The sequence below is a fragment of the Sorghum bicolor genome, chromosome 4, assembly GCF_000003195.3.
Source record: "Sorghum bicolor cultivar BTx623 chromosome 4, Sorghum_bicolor_NCBIv3, whole genome shotgun sequence".
NCBI classification, from domain to species: Eukaryota; Viridiplantae; Streptophyta; class Magnoliopsida; order Poales; family Poaceae; genus Sorghum; species Sorghum bicolor.
Genome location: NC_012873.2, coordinates 56603504 through 56623884, shown reverse-complemented (window position 1 = coordinate 56623884; position 20381 = coordinate 56603504). Strand labels below are relative to the sequence as shown.

The following is a 20381-nucleotide window of genomic DNA, read 5'->3' as shown; positions in this document are numbered from 1 at the left end:
TTGGCACAGCATTACGCAGGCCTACAACGTCCCATACGGCTACTGTTTCAGATGACAAGTTTAGGTGACACAACTCAGGCCTTGTTTAGTTTTCGAAGGAAAAAATTTCGCGACATTGTACCAATTTCGTTTGTTTATGGTAATTATTGTCTAACTATAGATTAACTAGGCTCAAAATATTTGTCTCATCAATTTCAACCAATGAAAAATTTTGGATTTTTGGGTGGAAGTAAACAAGGCCTCACACGGCACAATTCACTGACACGAAATTGAGAGGCATACACATTGAGCTCGCAGTCCAGAGGATGAAGAAGTGTATACAGAGTTACAGAGAGGCTCAACAGAAAGAAAAAAAAATGAACAGCTTAAAATACAGTCAACATGAAGAAATGTTGTATTCATCTTTATTACTGTATCTATGAGTTTAGTACTCCGTACAACATATATATATTAGCCACGAAGCAAACGGAATGACACTGTAAAACATGTCTACAAAGACGGAGTGGTAGTTGCAGTGGCACTGGCAGTGACAATTGCTCCAGCCTCGGTCAGCAGAGGCACCAGCTTCCCACCGTCGTGCATTGCCATGGTTGCTGCTCAGTTAAAACACAATTCAGATGCAAATGACAAACAAAGTGAACGCAGCTTTGGGCTTTGGGTTCTTGGAGATCATTAAGAGAATGACAGAGCTACAGAAGGTAACAACTCACCGTCGCAGCCACCAATACGCTCCCCTTTCACAAAGACATTGGGAACAGTTTTCTGACCGGTCCATTCAGCGAGAGCTGATTGCAGATCAGCGCCATCACCTTCGCACAGTGATTAAAATGATAATTCAGCAAACAGTTCTCATAGAACGCATAAGTTTGTTCACTGTGCTCGGTCACATTTATTCATTGGTGTCATTGTGTTAAGATGGTCTAATCAATCTAGGAGCAACCATTTTGCAACGTGTTGACAATATTAAAGAGAATATTACAAACATGGTTTGCAGAAGTACTAAGCTAATCTCCAATTTGATTGAATTGCAGTATGTTCATAAGTTCGTGGACATTTTCAGCATTGCAGTTTGATCGGAACTAACTTTTGCAATATCTTTGAGTTGACAGATGAGCTGATAAGTCTACCCAGTGGCTTCTACAACCATCACCATTTGATATCATAAACCTTACCCTTCATTTGTTGGTCTATGACTACTATATCGAGATTTGGGAATCAAACTAGTATTTGTGAAGTATAGAAGTGAATCAAAAATAAAGAAGTACGCTAATTAAAAACAAGAAAATCACTCACTTTCCACATCCAACTCAATGGCCTTGTAACTTGCACCCAGCTGTGCTAACAATTGCTTCACTCGGGCGCAGAAAGGACAGTAAGTTTTGCTGTGATCATAAGATTTTAAAACATAAGGAATTTATATACATAAAGGATAATTATCATTTAAATTAGTATAACCATACCGACAAAATTGTTCATTCATTTAGCTCCTGCCATTATTTTTAAAAAATCATTTATTTTACACTCATAGAGCAACTCTAACACTTCAAATAATACAAAGAGTTTGTTCTATGGCACAGCAATATTCATAATATCTAATTATTTTCGTAAAAAGGGAAGCATGTATATTAATTAATAGTAAAAAGGGAAGGGTAAGAATTAGTCCTGAACAAAAAAAAAAGTGAAAGATAAAAAGTGGTACCTTACCCATTCAGGAATAGTGGGGATTTCAATCTATACTACACAACCAATATATAATTTCTGCAGAACTACTATAATCAGTTTTTTGCACATTGAGGCAAAGTTGAAGCAGCAAGGATAAATGGCGACCAATTTCTTATCCACCCAGCCCCATTTCATCATGTCTATACCACGCAAAACTATTTGTTCTGTCCCAGCCAATCGCAAATTCGAACGATTTGCAGATTTGAAAGGGCTGCTACCAGATAACAACACGATCACCTAGTATGTAGCAGATAGGGATAGCCCAACAAGATGGTTGCACTCTGTGTCTGCAAGTGCGGTAATATACAAACAGAGATTTGATGAGCAAGACCTGAAGACGACGACGGGGGAGGAAGCGACGATCTCCTTGGCCTTCTCGAGAGCCATGGCTCTGCTTGCAGAAGTTGTCCGAGCGCGGAGCTAGATGGGGAAAGGTATGTTGTTTCCAGAAAAAGCTAGACGGCTGCTGTGTGCTTTCCGTGCCGAACCCGGCCCCGTCCAATTTATACGCGATCGCGGAGGTGCCGATTTGCCGTGGGAACCGGACGGCAACTGGAGAATTTTCTTTTCTTTTGCCCGGCAGCCGGCTGCCGCGTTGACGCACCGTGCACGCTATGGCTAAGCCATGCCACGAGCGCACTAACGCACGACCAGAAGGTCAAATTGTGGCTCGTCTTCTTTTCCTCTCGTCCAAGTCGCGACGGATGGACCATTCTAGATACACATACACGATTGAATTGAGCAGCATCCTTTCGCCGGTCGATGGTCGCAGGTGTGTTTACGTTCTACGTCGTGCGTGACCCCAAGAGCATTCGTTTTCACAATTTAGTTGTACGGCGAGGGACAAGCATTACTAGCCTTCACAATTCTTCAGTCATACGACGACGAGGGTCCTCTGACAAAGACAACGCCGTCAGTGCAGTGCAGCCAGCCTCTGAATATCGATCGCCCGGCCTGGCGCCATACATAATTGGAGGTGTTGCAAATATTTTTTAACTTAACACTTTCATTTATATTTAGCAATTATTATCCATCAGAGATTAATTAGACTCAAAAAATTATATTTTATATATATGATGCAAAATTTGATGTGACCGAAAAAACTTGAAAAAAAAAAGATTTTAGGTGTAACTAAACAAGCCCTAAGACAAGTTTCTCCTCAGTCCAATTCCAGTTAACTTCGAAGAATAGCAATGCGGCCGTCAAGAGTTCCTTCCAGTTAGATTTTTTTTCTGATCTAAAAAAAATGTTTCTTAAAAAGTTTTACGATTTGCGTCTGGTTTGTATTCCTCTGTTCAGTTTCAGGTTTGTGTTCCTCTGTTCAGTATTCAGTTTCAGGTAGCTGTTCTGTGTCTGGTTTGTATTCTTTTTCAGTTTCAGGTAGCTGTTGTGTCTGGTTTGTATTCCTCTGTCCAGTTTCAGGTAGTTGTTCGCTTGTCCGATGAAAATTCACTGCTTTGTTGAGAGAGAACAATGTTAAAACCTGTTCACTCATTTGTTGAGAGAGAACAATGTTAAATGATTGACAGGTGAACAGAATCATAATACATCTGCTGTATTCAGTTTGATTTCCTCTCTTCAGTTTCAGGTATAATGTCTGCTGTATTCGTTTGATTTCCTCTGTTGAATTTCAGGTATAATACATCAGCTGTATTCATATATAATTTCCTCTGCTCAGGTATAACACATCTGCTGTGATCAGTTTGGCCCCATTCTGTTTTAGGTATGTTTGCTCAATTAATAAAATATTTTTAAAATATTATCCAATTTATTGTTTTGCTAGCGCCATTTCTCTTGGTGAAAGAGCAGGGAATTTTTGGTATGAAGAATAGCATTAATAAAAAAAACAAGTGCAATAAAAAAGTGTAGTTCCTCGACGTCCAATCGCATCAAAAGAATTCCGCGCTGGATAGCGAGAGGAACATTTCATTTTGCTTCACATTCTTGATACTGCCCACAAACCACAGAGGCTCACAGACACAATGAATTCAAGAGAAGCCAGACAAAAAGAGGTATCTGTAAAAAAAAACTCACCGGCAACAAAAGTAAAACTACGAATGGATTCCTACAAAGACAACTCAGTCCCTTAGATGTTCTTGAGACCATGCGATCATCTCCGCAGGAGTCATTACAGGTCTGTAGGACTCATCACCGTTGCCAGCACGAACCCCAAAATATGCTTCCTTTTCACAAGAAATCGATGATTTGAGGCGGATGTTTTTTAGTAGTTATGTATGTAAGAGTCGCCGCGTGCCCTGCGGCGCCGGAAAAATCCGAGGGCACAAGGTGAAAGCGAGCTCAGGATACAACAGGGTGATGTTGCTTCAAGGGAACGAGTCTACCGGGAACCGATCGGTCGAAGACCAAAAATCCCAGCGACCAGATGACGAAGCCAACCGCGATATCGACAATATCGAAGGCAAACTATCAAAACATCATCAAATCAAAATCGAAAGAAAGGAGCCGCTCAGCGATCAAAATCGAAGGAAACGAGCAGAAATCCGATGTGACGAGAAAGGGAAAATCCTAACGAAGACGGCGGCGGCGGCGGCGGCGGCGGTGCTGAACTGAAGCGGAGGGGGGAGCAATTTATAGCCGCCGTGGGTGTATGCCTAGCGGTTTGTTAGGTTACCTTCTCAAACCCTAATGGGCTGAATGATACGTTAATGGGCTCTGGGATTCGGCCCCACGTTAGCAGGCTCTGGGATTCAGCCTTTGGGCCTGCTAAGCAAATTAAATTTTTGTCTCTCTCCTGGGCCTTGTTTAGTTTCCAAATAATTTTACAGAATTTTTAGCATTAAATATATATAAAAGAAATAACTAATTACATAGTTTACCTATAATTTATGAAACAAATCTTTTGAACCCAATTAGTTCATGATTAGACAATATTTGTCAAATACAAACGAAAGTGCTACAGTATTCATTTTGCAAAATATTTTAGAACTAAACAAGGGTGTATCTACTAGACATTGAGTGATTTAGGGAAAGATGTCACCCGAGTGTCACATCTCTTAAAATCGCTCGATTCCAACAAACAAACAAACACAATCAAGCCTTCAGATCTCTGCCATCACTTGATTTCTATAACCGCTCCATCTACATCTAACGATACAAATAAAATATATTCAATAAATATAAAAATTGAATTATAAAATAACAAAAAATAGCAGATAACTACTATGAAGTACAAATTGATACAAATGCAAAGAAAAAACAATAAAACATATACAAACAACAAACAAAAAATGCAGAAAAATAATCAGATCATTTCTATAGAAGCTAAATTGGAAAATTTCAAAAAACGAACCAAATAAAACATACATAAATTCAAAAAAGCCAAAAAACCAGATTATTTCTATGAAAGCCAAATTAAAAAATTTAAAGGAGAACCCAATAAAACATACACGTAGTCGGCTTGTAGCTGCATGCACTTCACCGGTGCGCGTAGTTGGCTTGGAGCAACATGCACCTGATGCGCCTACAGTTGCGTCTTCACTGTAGTTGCGTTGAGAGGAGAGCAGGCACCCTGGCCAAGCGTCCGCATGCAACGTTGAGCGACCGTGACAAGTGACCACAACTGAGCATCCAATCCGTTGGTAGCATCATCCGACGACCACCAGAAATCGAGACCGGAGTCCAAAAATCACTCGAGCAACGTGTAGATTTACCGCTAAACAAGGCCTAAGTTGAGGAAGTGAAAAAATTTTAGATCGTCATTTTTATTTGGCAATTATTATCCAACCATGAACTAATTAGATTTAAAAAATTCGTCACGCAAATTACAGGCAAACTGTATAATTAGTTTTTTTATCTATATTTAATGTCCTATACATGTGCTGTAAGATTCGATGTCACGGAAAATTTTAAGAAGTTTTTGGGTTTTTGAGTAAACTAAACAAAGAAAACAAAAAAAACTCTCTCCTGCCTACCAAGATAGCAAAGTCGCTGTTGCTCCCCGCGAGCATAGCCGGCTAGTGAGAGGCGACGAGCACGATGGATCCACGCCGACGCTGGCGCATGGGCGACTAAGATGGTGCTGCTCAATATCCCACCATCATTACAAATTCGGAGGTCAATGTTATGATCAGCTACATGTTGTCATTACGAATTCGGAGGTCAATATTATGATCAGCTACGTGTCGGTTTATATAGCTGATTGCCTCAGGATCCATCAATCCAGACGCGTCATGAACATGTGGATGCCGCGGCTGCTATTGATCACTGCGCGCCGGAACAGATTTGCTAGTTTATTTACTTGCTCTGTTCTAAATTATACGGCGTTCTGATTTTTCTAAGTATAATTCTGATTTTTTTATATATACAAGTACATAGCAAAAAGTTTATAATTGGGAATTTTTTTATATATACAAGTACATAGCAAAAAGTTATGTATTTGGTTCAGCTTTCGTCTTCTCAAGTCTTTATATACACTCTGAAAATTTATGTAATTGAGCATCTCTAATAGTTTGGCAAATAACTTCACATCCATAATTTTTTAGCAAACCGAGAAAAAAATCTTCTCCAACAGTTTGACATTCCAATTTTCCATCTTTTCTAACTTGACATATCTCTCTGTCTAACATGTAAATATGCGTGTGGGCTCCATACTTGGCATCGATATTTCTCCACATGCTTAGTGAGGCTCTTCATTTGCTTAGCAGGGCTCTTCGTTCACTTAGCGTCGCTCTTCGTTTCGTTAACAGGTTTTTATGTTTTTTAAAAGAATTTTGACAAACTGTTTGAGATGACATCTTTTTTCCCATATTATTTTAGGAGTTACCAAACAACAAAATTTAGAAAATAAATTTTACCAAACAGTTGGAGATGCTCTAATGCTAGTAGACAGCGGCACACGTGTCGTCTACAAAGACTTTTCGTATTTTGTGAATATAACAATCAAATGTTGCATAAGTTATCGTTTCTTATTTCATAAAACAAATGTTCTTAATCTGGATCAACAACATATAACCACAAATCATTTCTTATAATGATTCACACCCATTCATTACTTTAACCAATGATTATTTATATATAATATGATAGAATGTACTCCCTCCATTCCAAATTATAAGACATTATATCTTTTCTAGATATTGCTTTTACTATGTATCTACTATCTAGACATAGTGTACATCTAAATGCATAAAAAAAAACTACAGATCTAAAAAAGCCAAAATGTCTTATAATTTGAAATGGAGGGAGTACTTCCAAGTCCAACTCTGATACATACATTAGTAACATTAAAGAAATAAGCATAAGGTCTTGACGACGAGACACATCGATGCACATAGAAATCAGACTCCTTAATATAATAGACATTTTTCTCACTAATGGATCCACCATACTTGTCAGGTAGTTTGAGTACCATTTACCTTTTGCTATTCGTTTGACCATAGATGTACCTTAACCTGCCAAAACCAATTTATTTCAGTTACCACGTATGTCTTTGCTATAAATCACTCCATAATCTGGTCAGATCTAGCTGCATACTGTCAAGCGGTGTATAGACGGTTCATACACCGGTAATTGAATCGTTAGTAATGGGCCTAGAAACAGAACAAATCAAGATTGGTAATTGAATCGCTACTACAAGCATGGTATTCATTAGGGTGGTTCTTGTATTATTTATTATATGCTACTGACAGAAGATGGCGTACAAGCAACCAAATTGGGTCATAAAAGAGCACGATCTGAGATTTTTTTTTTTGGAGTGTTTCACTCCCTTATTTTGCCTTCAAAGATACAGTAGTGTCTGTGTGGACATGTATAATCTGATTGTGAAAAACTACTATGGAGTAAACCCCAATTTCTATTATTCCCATGATTCAAACATGATCATTCTTAATTTCACTCATGTATCTCAAAGCAAAATTGTGGTACTACAGTTTGCAATATCAAATGGAACATAAGTGAAAATGTGACAAGGTACGAACCTAAACATAATATTCTAGAAAGAAAATGTTTATATCGATATCGGTTAATGCTGGCTGAGGCATGATGTACAAGAATAGCTTCAGGCATTTGAGAAAGAGAACTTGGACCTTAAGGCCAAGCTCCAGGGGTTCAAGAGAATATGGGTTTCAAGGCCAAACTTCTTGTGCATCTAAAGATCTGAACATACCAATGTTGGAACTTGGGAACTGTTAAAAGATTGCAAGGATTAAGGCAGAATGCCACAGGTCACAACATGTATCTCAGAAAAGAATATAACATCTAATTCAGTTCTAAAGGTACTCAGTACTGACATTTTAGTGTAAACTTCTACTTCTACATATACCTTATCCATAATTAATGAAAATTCCATTACCCTGTTAACTGAATGTGGTGCACTATCTCAGACGATTTATCAACAGCTCTGGATTCTAATAATAGCATAACTACCTGTTGAAACCCCAATGCCTACACAAGCTTAAAGCCTCAACCAAAACTAGAACATACTTGGAATTGTCTAAATGATGATGTAAGTAGAACTATGTTGTTACTACTACAAAATGCACTTTCAGAGGCACATATTTTCCATTAGCAGAGGCAGGGGACCCAACTGACTCTATGAAATGATCTTTTTATTTCCAGAAGAGGCGGTCAGGCAAGCCACTTCGTTAATAGAGCCAGACGATTTAAGGCAGCCGGCGGCCGAAGGTTCCCGCCTCTATTAATAATTTTCAAATTAAAAAAATGCCCATTCTTTTTTTATTTTGTTTTTGTGCTTGTATTTGTAAGATCGATTGGATTTCTTCCGTATCTATCAGATGCTCTCCTGGAGCTGGCAGAAAGATATTTGATTGCGAGGAAGAACATGCCTGTACAGATGTGCCTGCTCCATCGTTTACAGTGAGATGTCTCATGACGGGGTTGCTGCTTCTCCCTCGTCTGTCACGTTTCCAGATGCCGACGCCTGACCTGGGGAAGGATCGTTGTCGCTCTCCAGCTGCACTGGAGGCAGTGGCGGTGATGCAGTAGCAAGGCCGATGTCGAACCTATTCCAAAGTATTAAGTTGTTTTTTGCATCTCCCAAGTACCGGATGCCTTCCTTGGTGGGCAAGTCGATCTCAAGCCTCTGGTGATTAGGATGGACATCAACCACCAAGACCTTGGCGTAGTCGATCGGGATGGGTTGGCACTGAAATGTGCGGCCTGGGATTGCCATGCCTGTGGCCACCTCCATCATCCGCTTCTTCCTGCCGACCGGGATATGCAATGAGCACGGCGTACATGAGATAATATCATCAGCTGGTTGGTTCACAGTCGATGCCGAGTTGCTAGGAACTGACAGGCCTTGGTCCGGTTGTGTTTGTTGCATTAGTTCCATCGAGCTAGCCTTGCCCAAAAACTGTGACCTCAGTTGCACCATCTTAGGGTCACCACTCGTCAGAACGTTACGGATCTCTTCCATCACAATTTCCCTCATTGTTTCCTCACTGGTTTCTTGGATCAACTTTTCCTTGTAACCCTGTTGCGTCCTACAAGAGCCCGCGTTGATGGCCCAGGCATCTTTCCAGCTCATTCTTGAGGACATGCCTCGGACGCGACCACGATGCTCGGGATTGCCCAACGCAGCCGACAGTTGATCCTTTTCCCTATGTGGAGTAAATGTTCCAGCTTGCTCAGCCGCAACAAATGCTAGAATCTTTTTCTCCGCTTCCTCAGTCTGTGGCTCATTGAATTTACTCTTCCCCTGCGCGAGTTGCTTTGGCCTACGGGCTTTGAGGAAGTCCCTTGTCCTCTCGTTCAGTCCCTCATACTCTATAGGCTTGCCGGCCACAGCTGCCTCCCTTTCTTCCCTCCGCCATTTCTTTTTCTTCACCACATACCCTGTACTGCCGAGGTGGTGGGGGTAGAGATTCCTCTTTGCTAGCAAGCAGAACTTCTCACTCTTGTCCATAGCATCTTCACTTGTGTGATATCGGACAAATTGGTCCCACCTTTCCTGTGTGATAAACCCGTATTCTTTAAAAGGCATCTCCCCCTTCTTAACGTACTTCTGGTTAAGCTTCCACCTGAACTGGCGCAGGGATTTTGCACAGGTACTCAGTGCATAGCTCTTGTTGAGCTCTTCATTGGTGCCCAGTGGGTATGTGAATCTCCTCTTAATCTCTTCCCATAGTGAATTCTTAAGTAAAACATCAACCTTCTTCCAATCGTCTATGTTGAAGTCCACCCTTTCCCTGACCAACACTCCGCAAGCATTACTAAACTTGGAAATCACCGAGACTGGCTCGAGGGGCTCCCCTTTTTTGCCGACCTCATGTATTGCAAACACCTTGGTAGGTAGCTGGTGCCTGCCGTGCTGGCCTCGTTTCCTCTTAGAATTTTCTGAGGACGTTGTAGGCATCAGCTTAGGTGCAGAGGTTCCCTCTTCCTCGTTGAATTCCAATAGAGAGGGTCTTAGTGGGATCTAGCGAGGATAAGAACATTAATTAGAAGGTGACAAATTGAATAACTTGACATAATAAGAACATTAAATCTTATTGGAAGCCCATGAAGATTGAATCGGACCTAAACTTGCACTACCATACCTCGTTACTTTGGTGTTCTTCATCATCCTTAGGATTGAAATATGCTCCCTCTCCATGAGGTTTCTTCTTCAATCTCGAGGTAAGTTCCTCCTCACCACTCTCATACTCAGTTTCCCAACCCTCACTTGCACTAGGGCTCGGTGTAATAAATTTGTCGAATGGGGGTGAAGGTTGTTCTTCCCCACCTTGAGTGTTCAGTTGCTTCTCCATCTGATGCTGCAATAATAGAAATAGTCCTAACTTTGTCAAAGATTTCTCACAAATGTTTCATGCCACATATATCCAGAGTATAACAAGAAATCCTTCAAAATTATATTTAGACGTTGCAAAGTTAATTACATATACATAGAATTCTCATACACGGTGTGGTTCAATTTTTCTCAACTAATCTCATAAATATGTGATGTTTCTCAATTTTCCTATACAACTAATCCCATAACTACAATAGAGAAGCAAAAAAATCTATGTACATGGAACTCTCACCTCAATCTGGTTTCCAGAGACGACACCTTGACTTGTTGACCTACAATAGAGATATCACAAGGCATTTGCATAAGAAAAAATATCTCAAAAGTTGACATTTGCATAATTTAATACATATATGGTTTGCATAATGTGTGAAACAGGGATAAACAAGAAGCACAAAAGTTGAAAAAAAAGGACAGCAAAAATGCATATTTAAACAAGAGGAGCCCCATTCTGCAGCCTATAAAGAATCCAAAAAGGTATTCTCCATATGATAATAAGAAATGAGCTGCTGTGTATAAAGAATAGGCACAGAATTGTTGTTATACACGTCAAGTAGATAGATGACCATCTTTTTTCAACCCGAGAGATATCTCATTTCCATTATGACATAACAGAAATACAAAGCATTCAAAGATACAGATAAGGGACAGAGCTAAGGAAGAACCCAAATGTCAGAGCCAAGCCTATAGCTAAGCTAAAAAGGCCAACCTTCACCAGTTCCAGGCGCACAACAGCGCAACCACCACACACCGAAGAGCAAGAAGACTCCCAAACAGTTCCACCAGGCCACACGAAACAAACAGAGAAAGTAGCCAAAAGATAGCCAGTAAACGAGAATGTCTAGACCGAAACCAAAAGAACCACAGGACAACTATCTTGCAACAAGGCGTCAATAGCCCACGGCTTCAGACATCGGATAGATGACCAATTGTTTCACCAAATCTTGCTTACAATAAAATTGAAGAGATTGAATTATCCTGTAGAAATCAAGAGATGGACAAAAGAAGGGGAAGAAAGCACTACCACTGCAGTATTTGCAGCCGAAACAAGTTTGATTACTTCATTTACAATCAAACATATCATGACAATTCTAGATATTAAAAGGGATCGGCCATCTATGACAAACAGCTCTCGTTTTTTCCCCAAAAAGAATGCCCTGGTTTGTGCTCCATCATTAAAGGCTTACAAGTTTGTGCACCCACATTAACGGAGGAGTTTCGCAGGAATGCGAGGATAAGGAGTTAAGGACTTGTCATCAACGAGATGTGATGAACCAGAACAGATACATGTCATTCTACCATTTGCAAGTCACCTATCAACTGCCCATGGCTGAAAATTCAGAGTTGCCTCACGCCACTACATCGGCAAATGTGAGCAAAAGTCCACTTGGAGATAAACTCTAGCAAAACTGTGAGACGACAGCCAGTATTTCTAGTCTAGTCTGCTACAATATGAGATAAGAGTAACTGAATAAGACTGACAGAGAGAAGCACCAACTGCATCAGTTAGATATGACAAAATGGTTCTCCGCTGACATTTCCTTTTCGTACCTGATAACCGTCCAAAGTGTTTAGTGTAATAAACGTGGTCGATAACCATAAGCACGAACTGCACTCAGCTCAAGCATGTCCCTTCACCCTTGTAAAGTTGTATTCTAACTCATTTCCATCCATTTATTTGTGCTTATTACTTTTTTCAAGACATGATACTGGCACCTGACAGTATGCACTCCAACTCATTTCTCACAACGTTTATGACATATTTTAAGGATTTTGACTTTAATGTTATGACTTCATATAAAATTATAAATAGTTTCAAGCTATAATACTTTCTTTCTTCAAAAACTCCAACAGAGATACTAGTCTGTAACTTGGCTTTTAATGTGGTGCTATCATGTATGAGGATTCGAGTAGCTATGATACTAATTTCTTCCCTCAGAGTATGAAATCTAACGCTAATACTATAGACATTCACAGAGTTGACGAGCATCCTAATTTATTGTTTCGATGGGATTCGGAGATTACCTCACCCTGACGAGGGCGGTCCACAACCGCCGCCGCACCTGGCCACAGTCGGTTAAGGGGCTTCGCGGCGAGGAAGATCCAGGCGATACTGCTTGACTTGACTGAGAGGTGGGAGCACGTCCGGGCGGCGAGGGAGATCCAGGGGTTGGTCCTCAGCGGATTAGGGGGAGCTCGGCGTCGGGCACGTCGCGGCCGCCGGGGGGCGGCGCTCGTCGATGCGTGCTGCTTCGGCGGGTAAGTCGCGGCAAGGCACGGACGGCGTGGGCGGGCAGGCGGGCTGGCCCCGGCTTGCGGATGCGGAGAGGGCTGCAGCGGCGGAGGACGACGACCTCGGAGCGGCGGAGGTCTGAATTTGGGCAGCCCTTCGGGTGGGTTTGGCCACCGAGGACGTATACGTTCATCCTAGCATAGGGCAGTCTCGTATGCATAAAAAAATTTTAGAAATACAAATATGCAGGCTGCAGAAATGCAAATAAGGTGGTGAATATGTCCTTGTGATGTTGATGAACCTGCTCACATCATTTTTATATGACAAATCGAAATAAGTAGATACTCCTCTGTTTCATAATGCTTGTTCAATGTTCATAATCATAGCTCATCATACAAACTTACCTATAAGAGTATAATTTCCCAGTGAGGGAAAAAATCAACGCAAAATAAACATGGACACTCGTGGAAAATACCTTTTCACTTGGATTTGTAGGTTACTTTAGCTTTATCCTAAATTAAACTTCTCTAACATCTACATAGTCAAATTGATTTCATTAAATCCTATCGATAGTGTATTTGTTTAGTATCACAGATGTTAATACATCTTTTTAACAAAATGTGGTAAAAGTCATTAACTAAATTAAAACAACATACTGATTAAATTCCAGGTGCTGCCACAGCCCACAGGGGTGCGCCTTCGAAGGTGCTGGCCATGGACCATTGCTTCGAAACGTGTATCCGCGATGAGGATCCAGGCATACATCCGCGATGCCGTTGCCACCATGCAGTCCGTTCAGTACTTTGCTTTCAGCTCGTGGAGTTTTCAGTTCAAAATTGTCCAACAATATGACAATATTCATCGCGTCCTTTACAAGTAGATCATACAGTACATGATTGCAGATTCGACGACACAAATAAGGTCACAAGCATACTGCGAGGGCAAAGGTAAACACGAGCAAATCACAGTAGCATATTCCAAAACCAACATCTCACAGAATCACTGTGCTTACAGCCATCATCAGCTCCTTTCTGGACAGTTTCAATGAAACTGTCCAGAAAGGAGCTGATGATGGCTGTAAGCACAGTGATTCTGTGAGAGGCAAAGCAACTGCAGCGGCTGAAAAAATCAGCCACCGAACAGGCAAAAGACTTCTACAGAAATCTTCTGCTCTCACCGGTACAGCTCGGAGGCAGGAGGGAACAGATAAAGAAGAAACAAAGGAAAACGGGGAACAGCAGGAAGAGTGAAACCTTAAACTGGTAAATGAGTAGGCTCCTGTAGGAGCTCACCATTGCCGATATCTGTCCACGCCTCACCAGGCCTTCCGGAAATGGAAGCCAGGGAAGACGGCCACAAGAGGCATGGAAAAAAAAATACAAACTGAGATTGATGAGGAGCAGCAGCTCAGCTGACCATTGTTCTCCAACCATCCATGAACTGCTAAGCTGCTTACGCAACTCTCAAGAACCATGCAGACACCCCCTGCCATGCTTCCTCCATGATATGCAGGGGGCATAAGATTGCAGTACAGGGGAGGAGAGGAATGCTTTACCCGCCATGACGGACGGCGCCACCAGGGGTGCCTTCAAAGGTGCTGGCCACACACAACGGACATTGCTGGGGATTGGCATATGCATTTGAAACAACAGATTCGTTCGAGGCTCTGAAGAAACAAACAATCGAGTCGAGCAGGGAGCTTCTGGACCTACCAGGCTCCGAAGAAACAATGATTTGAGGAACAACGGATTGGCATATTCGAGCCATAGCACATGGCTTCATAAAATCTGTATGATTTTCCCGATCTAGAAATCTATGAATAATGCATTTGAAAATTACGAGTATGGGTCTACAACTCTATAAAACAAGATGCAGCAAGCCTGCCATATCGTGAAGTGAGAGGTCCAGGTGGTGGCTTCCTCCGGCGCTCACTGTCACCAATGAGGTGTCGGTGGCAGCTAACGTTTCCCTTGGTCAACTTCAGGTAACTGGTGGAATCTGTGATTAAAGTGAACATAGTACAGACTTAGCAAATGAATTTACGGACCAAAGCAGAGTCACAGAGACAACCTATAGTAGTAGGTCCACTACTAATGTGTAGTTACCCAAAAAAAATTGTTGGGAAAGTAGGTAGCATCTATAAATCAGATCATTTATAACAGAATAATGTCATGAACATAACATAATGAATAAGCAGTTATAAGGGCACCCGCAATGGCTGACTCATAAGCTTGCCCTTAGCATTCTTTTCATATTTTAATAGAAGAGAGAGAAAAGCTATCTCTTGATCAAGAGCTAGGATCATACACACATTCAAAGATCATGTGAGAGTGTCATGTGGGCCTAACAATACTATGAGTCATAGCTAAGAGCTAGCAATATTGGAAAGGTTGGCTTAGAGCTAGTAATTGACTTATACCATTGCGGATGCCCATCGCACAAGATAATTGGTTTTACATAACAAAATTGATTAGGAACCACGGTAATCAAGACTCTGCTACTAGCTTACATCTTAAAACCAACTTGCATTAGATGCACAAAAACACAAAGCAAACCAGATGTCATGTGAAAAGCTGCATCAATACAAGCAGGGTGTATGTTTTCTAATCCTCATGAACTAACATTTTTACTGGAACTTGGAAGCATAAATTGTTGCACTAACATTTTTACTGGAAGTATATATTATGACAAACGGTTCATGATTAAATCCACACATCAGGGCCTGTGAAAGAGATTTAAAAGGTTACCATGTGGGAACAGCACACAGATCTTTTGAATAGTGATGTATTTAACCCTCATTCAAACTAAACAAAGTCAAGCAAAAGCAGCATTATCAACCAACAAGCATGGAATATATGCGATCACGGATGAACTTAGATTTTTTTTTTGCATCAGCACAGCTAATGTTTCCCTTGGTCAAATTCAGGTAACTGGTGGAATCTGTCTGTGATTAGAGTGAACATAGTACCGACCTAGCAAGTGAATTTACTGATCAAAGCAGGGTCATAGAAACAGGCTACAGTAGTAGGTCAACTACCAGTGAGCAGTCACCCAAAAAGACTTGTTGGGAAAATAGATAGCATCTATAAATCAGACCAATTATAAAGGAGCATGACCTGAATAAAACAGAATAGATAAGAGCAGTTCTAATCTATAATCAGATTGCAAAAGATAAATGGTTTTACATAACAAAAACTGACTAAGGAACCAAGGATCAACAACACTTATACCTTAAAACCAACTTGGTCAATCATCCTGCTCAACCTTCACACTCTGCAGCTTCGAATCCAGCTCATCCTCATTGTCCTCAGCATCCTGGTCCTCTTCCTCATCATCAGGCTCCCCGTCAGGTTCATTCTCATCTAGTGAGCCCAGAACATCCAGGGATTTCTTACCAGCCTTCAGAATTTCCTTCACCTCATCAATCCCTTCATCAGAGATGAAATTTCCATTGATGTTCAGTTGCACAAAAGCTGGTTTATCTGCGACTGCCCGCGCAAAGCACCGAGCTCCAACCCTCTGCAGCATGTTCGTGCTCACATCAAGTTCCTTGAGATCTGTGTGGCCATCTTCCAATGATTTTGCAATAATCACAGCACCGCCATCCTTCAGTTCATTTTCAGCCAAGGTCAGCTTCTTCAGTGACTGCATTGCTGTTAAGCATTCTGCCAAATCTGGGGCTGCTTTGGCATTTATTTCATTTCCTGCCATTTCAAGGACCTCCAACTGCGGTGCTGACTGTTTGAGGGCTTTGACAATTGCGATTGTGCCCTCGTTCTCAAGATTGAGATCACTGAGATAAAGCTCAACAAGATCAGGAAGCTTTGGAAGGGTTTTGCTGAGAGCTAACCCTGCATCAACACCAAACAAGTTGTCCCGGAGATCAAGTTTCTTCAGACGAGTGCATGTCCCTAATGCCTCAGACAATGCGACTCCACCATCAGATCCTATCCTTGTTGCTGAGCACCTGAAACTCTCTACATTTGGAGAACGCTTAACCATCTCAGCGATATACATAGCACCTTCATCTCCAGTCATATTGTTGTGGAAGTGAAGAACCTTGAGCTTCTCAGTTGCAGGAATAAGCTCAGATAGAGCTTTTGCAGCTTCCTCTGATATACCGTCATTCATCACATATAGTTCTTCCAGGGATTCCTGTGATTTCAGAAGCTCACTGAATGCCCTGACACCCTTCTCACCCAAAGCATTGTCAGAGATGTTCAGATATCTCAGGACAGAACCCTCTAATGCTTTGGAGAATATGCGCATCACATCAAGAGCTTCATCCTCAGGCCTTCCTGCCACAAAATCTGAGATATCTACCTCTGTGAGCTGATTCTTAACTGACTCAAGAATTGGCCCAGCAACATTAGCAGCGCCAATACCAAAGCTCCTGTTGCTAAAGCATATTCTTTGATATGAATTTCCTGGTTTTGTAAGTGGACTCAGCAGTTCCTTTGCTTCATCTGCCTCAATAAAAGCACGCTTGCCACCAGATATATCTAGTACAGTATCAGCAGGCACAAGAGGTGTATCAGCAGGCACAAGAGGTGTATCAGGCACTAGAGGTGTATCAGCTACAGGTGCTTCCAGTTCTGCAGTAGTCCTAGGGCCTTTTTTCAGAACTTCCAACATCATCTTGCTCGTTTCCTTTGCATATAGCTGGACAGCAGAACTCCCATCACCATCTGGCTCCCTTTTGAAATGCTCATCAGCCGAGGCAAAGCAAAGTTCTTCAATCCTTTTTGCATTCTCATGAGCTTCTTCCTTGCCCAAAGTACCGTATTTGCGAGAGAAAATGGACTCTGACTCTGTGGACAGATTCTTTGTCATCCTCTCAACAAGCATGAGCCGTGTGCTTTCACTTGGTGGCCACAACTTTATTGAGAATGTCCTGGGTTGGAAATATTGTGCTGGATCCATGTGACAACTTAACACAGCAACCTGTAATAGCAGAACATGATTTACTAGCCTTGCTTTGATAAAATAAGATATCACAGTAGCCAAAAAAGAACACATTAATAAACCAACAATATGAACCAATTTAAAATATTAGTACAGTTGCGCGTTTGGTTCCCAGTACCAGGGCCAACCAGGCTCATCTGATAATGATTGGTTGGTTGTGCGGGAGTTCTAGCTAGGTTGAGCAGGTGCAAAAATAGCCGCCGGGCCTGTCTCTCCCGATACGAGAACTTTCGCCGTTCCTACGCAGCCAGGCCGGGATGGTGCAAGCAAGCAAGCGCGCGGCATCTGTTTGAGAGACTGACACCACTCTGACGCCTGTGCATCACGGGAAACAAACAACATACCTACTAGATCGGGCTGACAGTATACGACGAACCAAACAAAGCCGAATCGCACGCGCCGAGCATGGCTGCCAGGGGCCTGGCTGGCTTCCTGGCTGTCCTCGGACGGGAACCAAACGCGCCCTAGGGTTTGGGTGCTCAGCTTCGCACAGCAGGAACGGAAAAAGAAGGGTGGGCGTACCTGGCAGAGCTTGTCGGCGGCGAAGGGCCGAAGAAGACCTGGCGAGGTACCGATGTACACCTGGGCACCTGGACACCGGCAGCGGTCGCCCGCCCAGTCGTCGCCACGAGAGGGAGGGAGGGAGGGAGGGAGAGCAGTGCTGTTTGGAATTAGGATCCCGCGCGAGACGTGTTGCCGTAGCCGCCGCCGCCGTGGAGAGCGAGATGTACTGCTAGGGTTAGGTTTGGAGTATATACGTGGGCTAGTTGGGCCGGACACTCGGGATGGGCTGGGTTGCAGCTCACCGGACATTTATAGGAAGGAAAGATAAAGGGTCCATTCTACTACCTCGCTAACACAAGAAAGGCCGGACACTCGGGATGGGCTGGGCTGCTGGCAGAAATTTTTTAAGTTCTGTTTTTCTTTTCAAAAAACTTCAAAACCATGAATCATATTTCTGAACTGTCAAAACCATTTGGATTATCAGGTTTAAAAAACTACTAGCAAAAATGCCCGTGCGTTGCAACGGAAGAAAAAAAGCTATCAAATCTATATCTATATCTCTGTTATCTAATTATATATATCTACCTAATAATAAAGAGGTAAAATTTTAACCTCTTTCTTTTGTCCATCTATTTTTTCTGTCTGCCTCTAACTACCAAACGATGAAGAGTTTCTTTTATCTGGACTTATGTATATAACTCGTGCTCATATGAGTTAAAATAACTTGCGTCTAAACCAATACAGAGTAGAAATCCTAATATAAATAGATTCCTCACATCCTAAGTATTCTAAATAGAACTCTTAATAGTCAAATAGAAAATGATAAGAATTACGTTCTTTATTTTGTTGCGCTTTCTTTATGTGGTTAGATGTCAATTGGAGGCAAAATAAAAATCGAAGTCCTAATCTGTAGTTCCTTCTCTTATAATAAAAAGGCAAAATTTATGATTGTTTTGGATTTTGGTCTAGCCCAACTATTCGCTTATTTCGGTCTAAAATTGGTTTAAACTCGTGTTAGGCTTCCGAGTTAGATTCAATTCATAACTTTCCTTTTTTCCCTAACCTAATTAGACCAGTAATTGTATATTAAGTAAATTGGAAAATTTTGATCAGACGAAAATTTTGATTGAAATTTTGCCTCTTTAGTATTAGAATTAGAAGTATAGATATACTCCTTCGTTCATTGGAAATAAGACATATTCTAGGATAGTTTATGGGGTAACTCAAATAACGCACGTAACCTTAACAAGAGAGATTTTGTACTTATACTATATTTTGAATGTGCTAAAGACACTAATGGCAAGTACGGATGTGATTGGGACATTGGGAGAGTTAAATAATTTATAGTAACTCATAATTTGAAATAGATTTTGAATGCTTGGCTAAAATTAGTAGCCAAATTTTATGGTTTAGTCATTTTATAAAATAGAAAACTTTTTTTTGAAAAAAAAGAGGTCTACAACAGCTTTGCTATTCTATCAATTTTATACTAAAAAGCATAGGCAAGCATCTCCAGCAAAGAAAATATAATAAAATTTTTGATATTTTTTGTTTACTGTATAGATCTACATTTGTGGAGCTGAACAAAATTTGTTTTGTAATTTTTGGATTTATCTATGAATTACTATGTATTTATTAATCGGTTTAAATAATAAAAGAAAAATAAATTGATAGGATAAACACTTTGCATCTAAGCCCCTATAATTTCTTTATTCTCAATGTCTATAATGTATAAAAGAGATTTTACATTAGGAACCTTAGAAAAACTTTTTTTTTCTCTCTGGCAGCGTTGGAAGCCAACGATAGATTCATAGGGACGCCGAGGCCGATTCTGGTACGGAGGGCAGAAAAATTTTAGGGCTGACTGAAATTTTCACAATTTAGTAGTAGGGATAGATTTGGATTATAACCTATCAATACTAAAGAGGTAAAAATTTAGCCACTTTAAATTTTCTTCCAACCTAATAATCTTAAAGTGTCTCAAGCTCGGCCATGAGCTTTTGAAAAAAAAAGCGGAAGTTCTTCTAGGAGATAGAAACGTTCGAAACCCTTCCCACATAATTGAGTCCGCATCGGCCTTGTCCCATAGAGTCCGCATATTCCACATCTCGGGCGCCAACCATGACGTGTTTTGCCCGGATAAAATCAAGATCAAAATAGAAATCGAATGGAATCTATAAATCTTGGGCG

General features: G+C 41.2%; 3 protein-coding genes across 4 annotated transcripts; all 3 read right to left on the bottom strand.

Annotated features, from left to right (window-relative positions):
• LOC8072478 (glutaredoxin-C4, chloroplastic) lies at nucleotides 260-2265 on the bottom strand. The gene is made up of 4 exons (XM_002452416.2): nucleotides 2054-2265; nucleotides 1294-1382; nucleotides 711-809; nucleotides 260-593 (listed from the first exon to the last, which is right to left on the bottom strand). The coding sequence occupies exons 1-4, from the start codon at nucleotides 2107-2109 to the stop codon at nucleotides 490-492; spliced, it is 348 nt and encodes a 115-aa protein (XP_002452461.1). The 5' UTR covers nucleotides 2110-2265; the 3' UTR covers nucleotides 260-489.
• LOC8072477 lies at nucleotides 6888-12922 on the bottom strand. The gene is made up of 5 exons (XM_021460337.1): nucleotides 12515-12922; nucleotides 10725-10764; nucleotides 10242-10457; nucleotides 8526-10120; nucleotides 6888-7133 (listed from the first exon to the last, which is right to left on the bottom strand). The coding sequence occupies exons 3-4, from the start codon at nucleotides 10449-10451 to the stop codon at nucleotides 8567-8569; spliced, it is 1764 nt and encodes a 587-aa protein (XP_021316012.1). The 5' UTR covers nucleotides 10452-10457; nucleotides 10725-10764; nucleotides 12515-12922; the 3' UTR covers nucleotides 6888-7133; nucleotides 8526-8566.
• Nucleotides 14358-18409, bottom strand: LOC8072476 (RAN GTPase-activating protein 2). Of its 2 annotated transcripts, none has more exons than XM_002452414.2 (3): nucleotides 18210-18409; nucleotides 15953-17666; nucleotides 14358-14720 (listed from the first exon to the last, which is right to left on the bottom strand). In XM_002452414.2, the coding sequence occupies exon 2, from the start codon at nucleotides 17643-17645 to the stop codon at nucleotides 15969-15971; it is 1677 nt and encodes a 558-aa protein (XP_002452459.1). In that variant the 5' UTR covers nucleotides 17646-17666; nucleotides 18210-18409; the 3' UTR covers nucleotides 14358-14720; nucleotides 15953-15968. The 2 variants fall into 2 exon arrangements, with proteins under 2 accessions (XP_002452459.1, XP_021316013.1); XM_021460338.1 differs by lacking the exon at nucleotides 14358-14720 and adding an exon at nucleotides 14756-15662.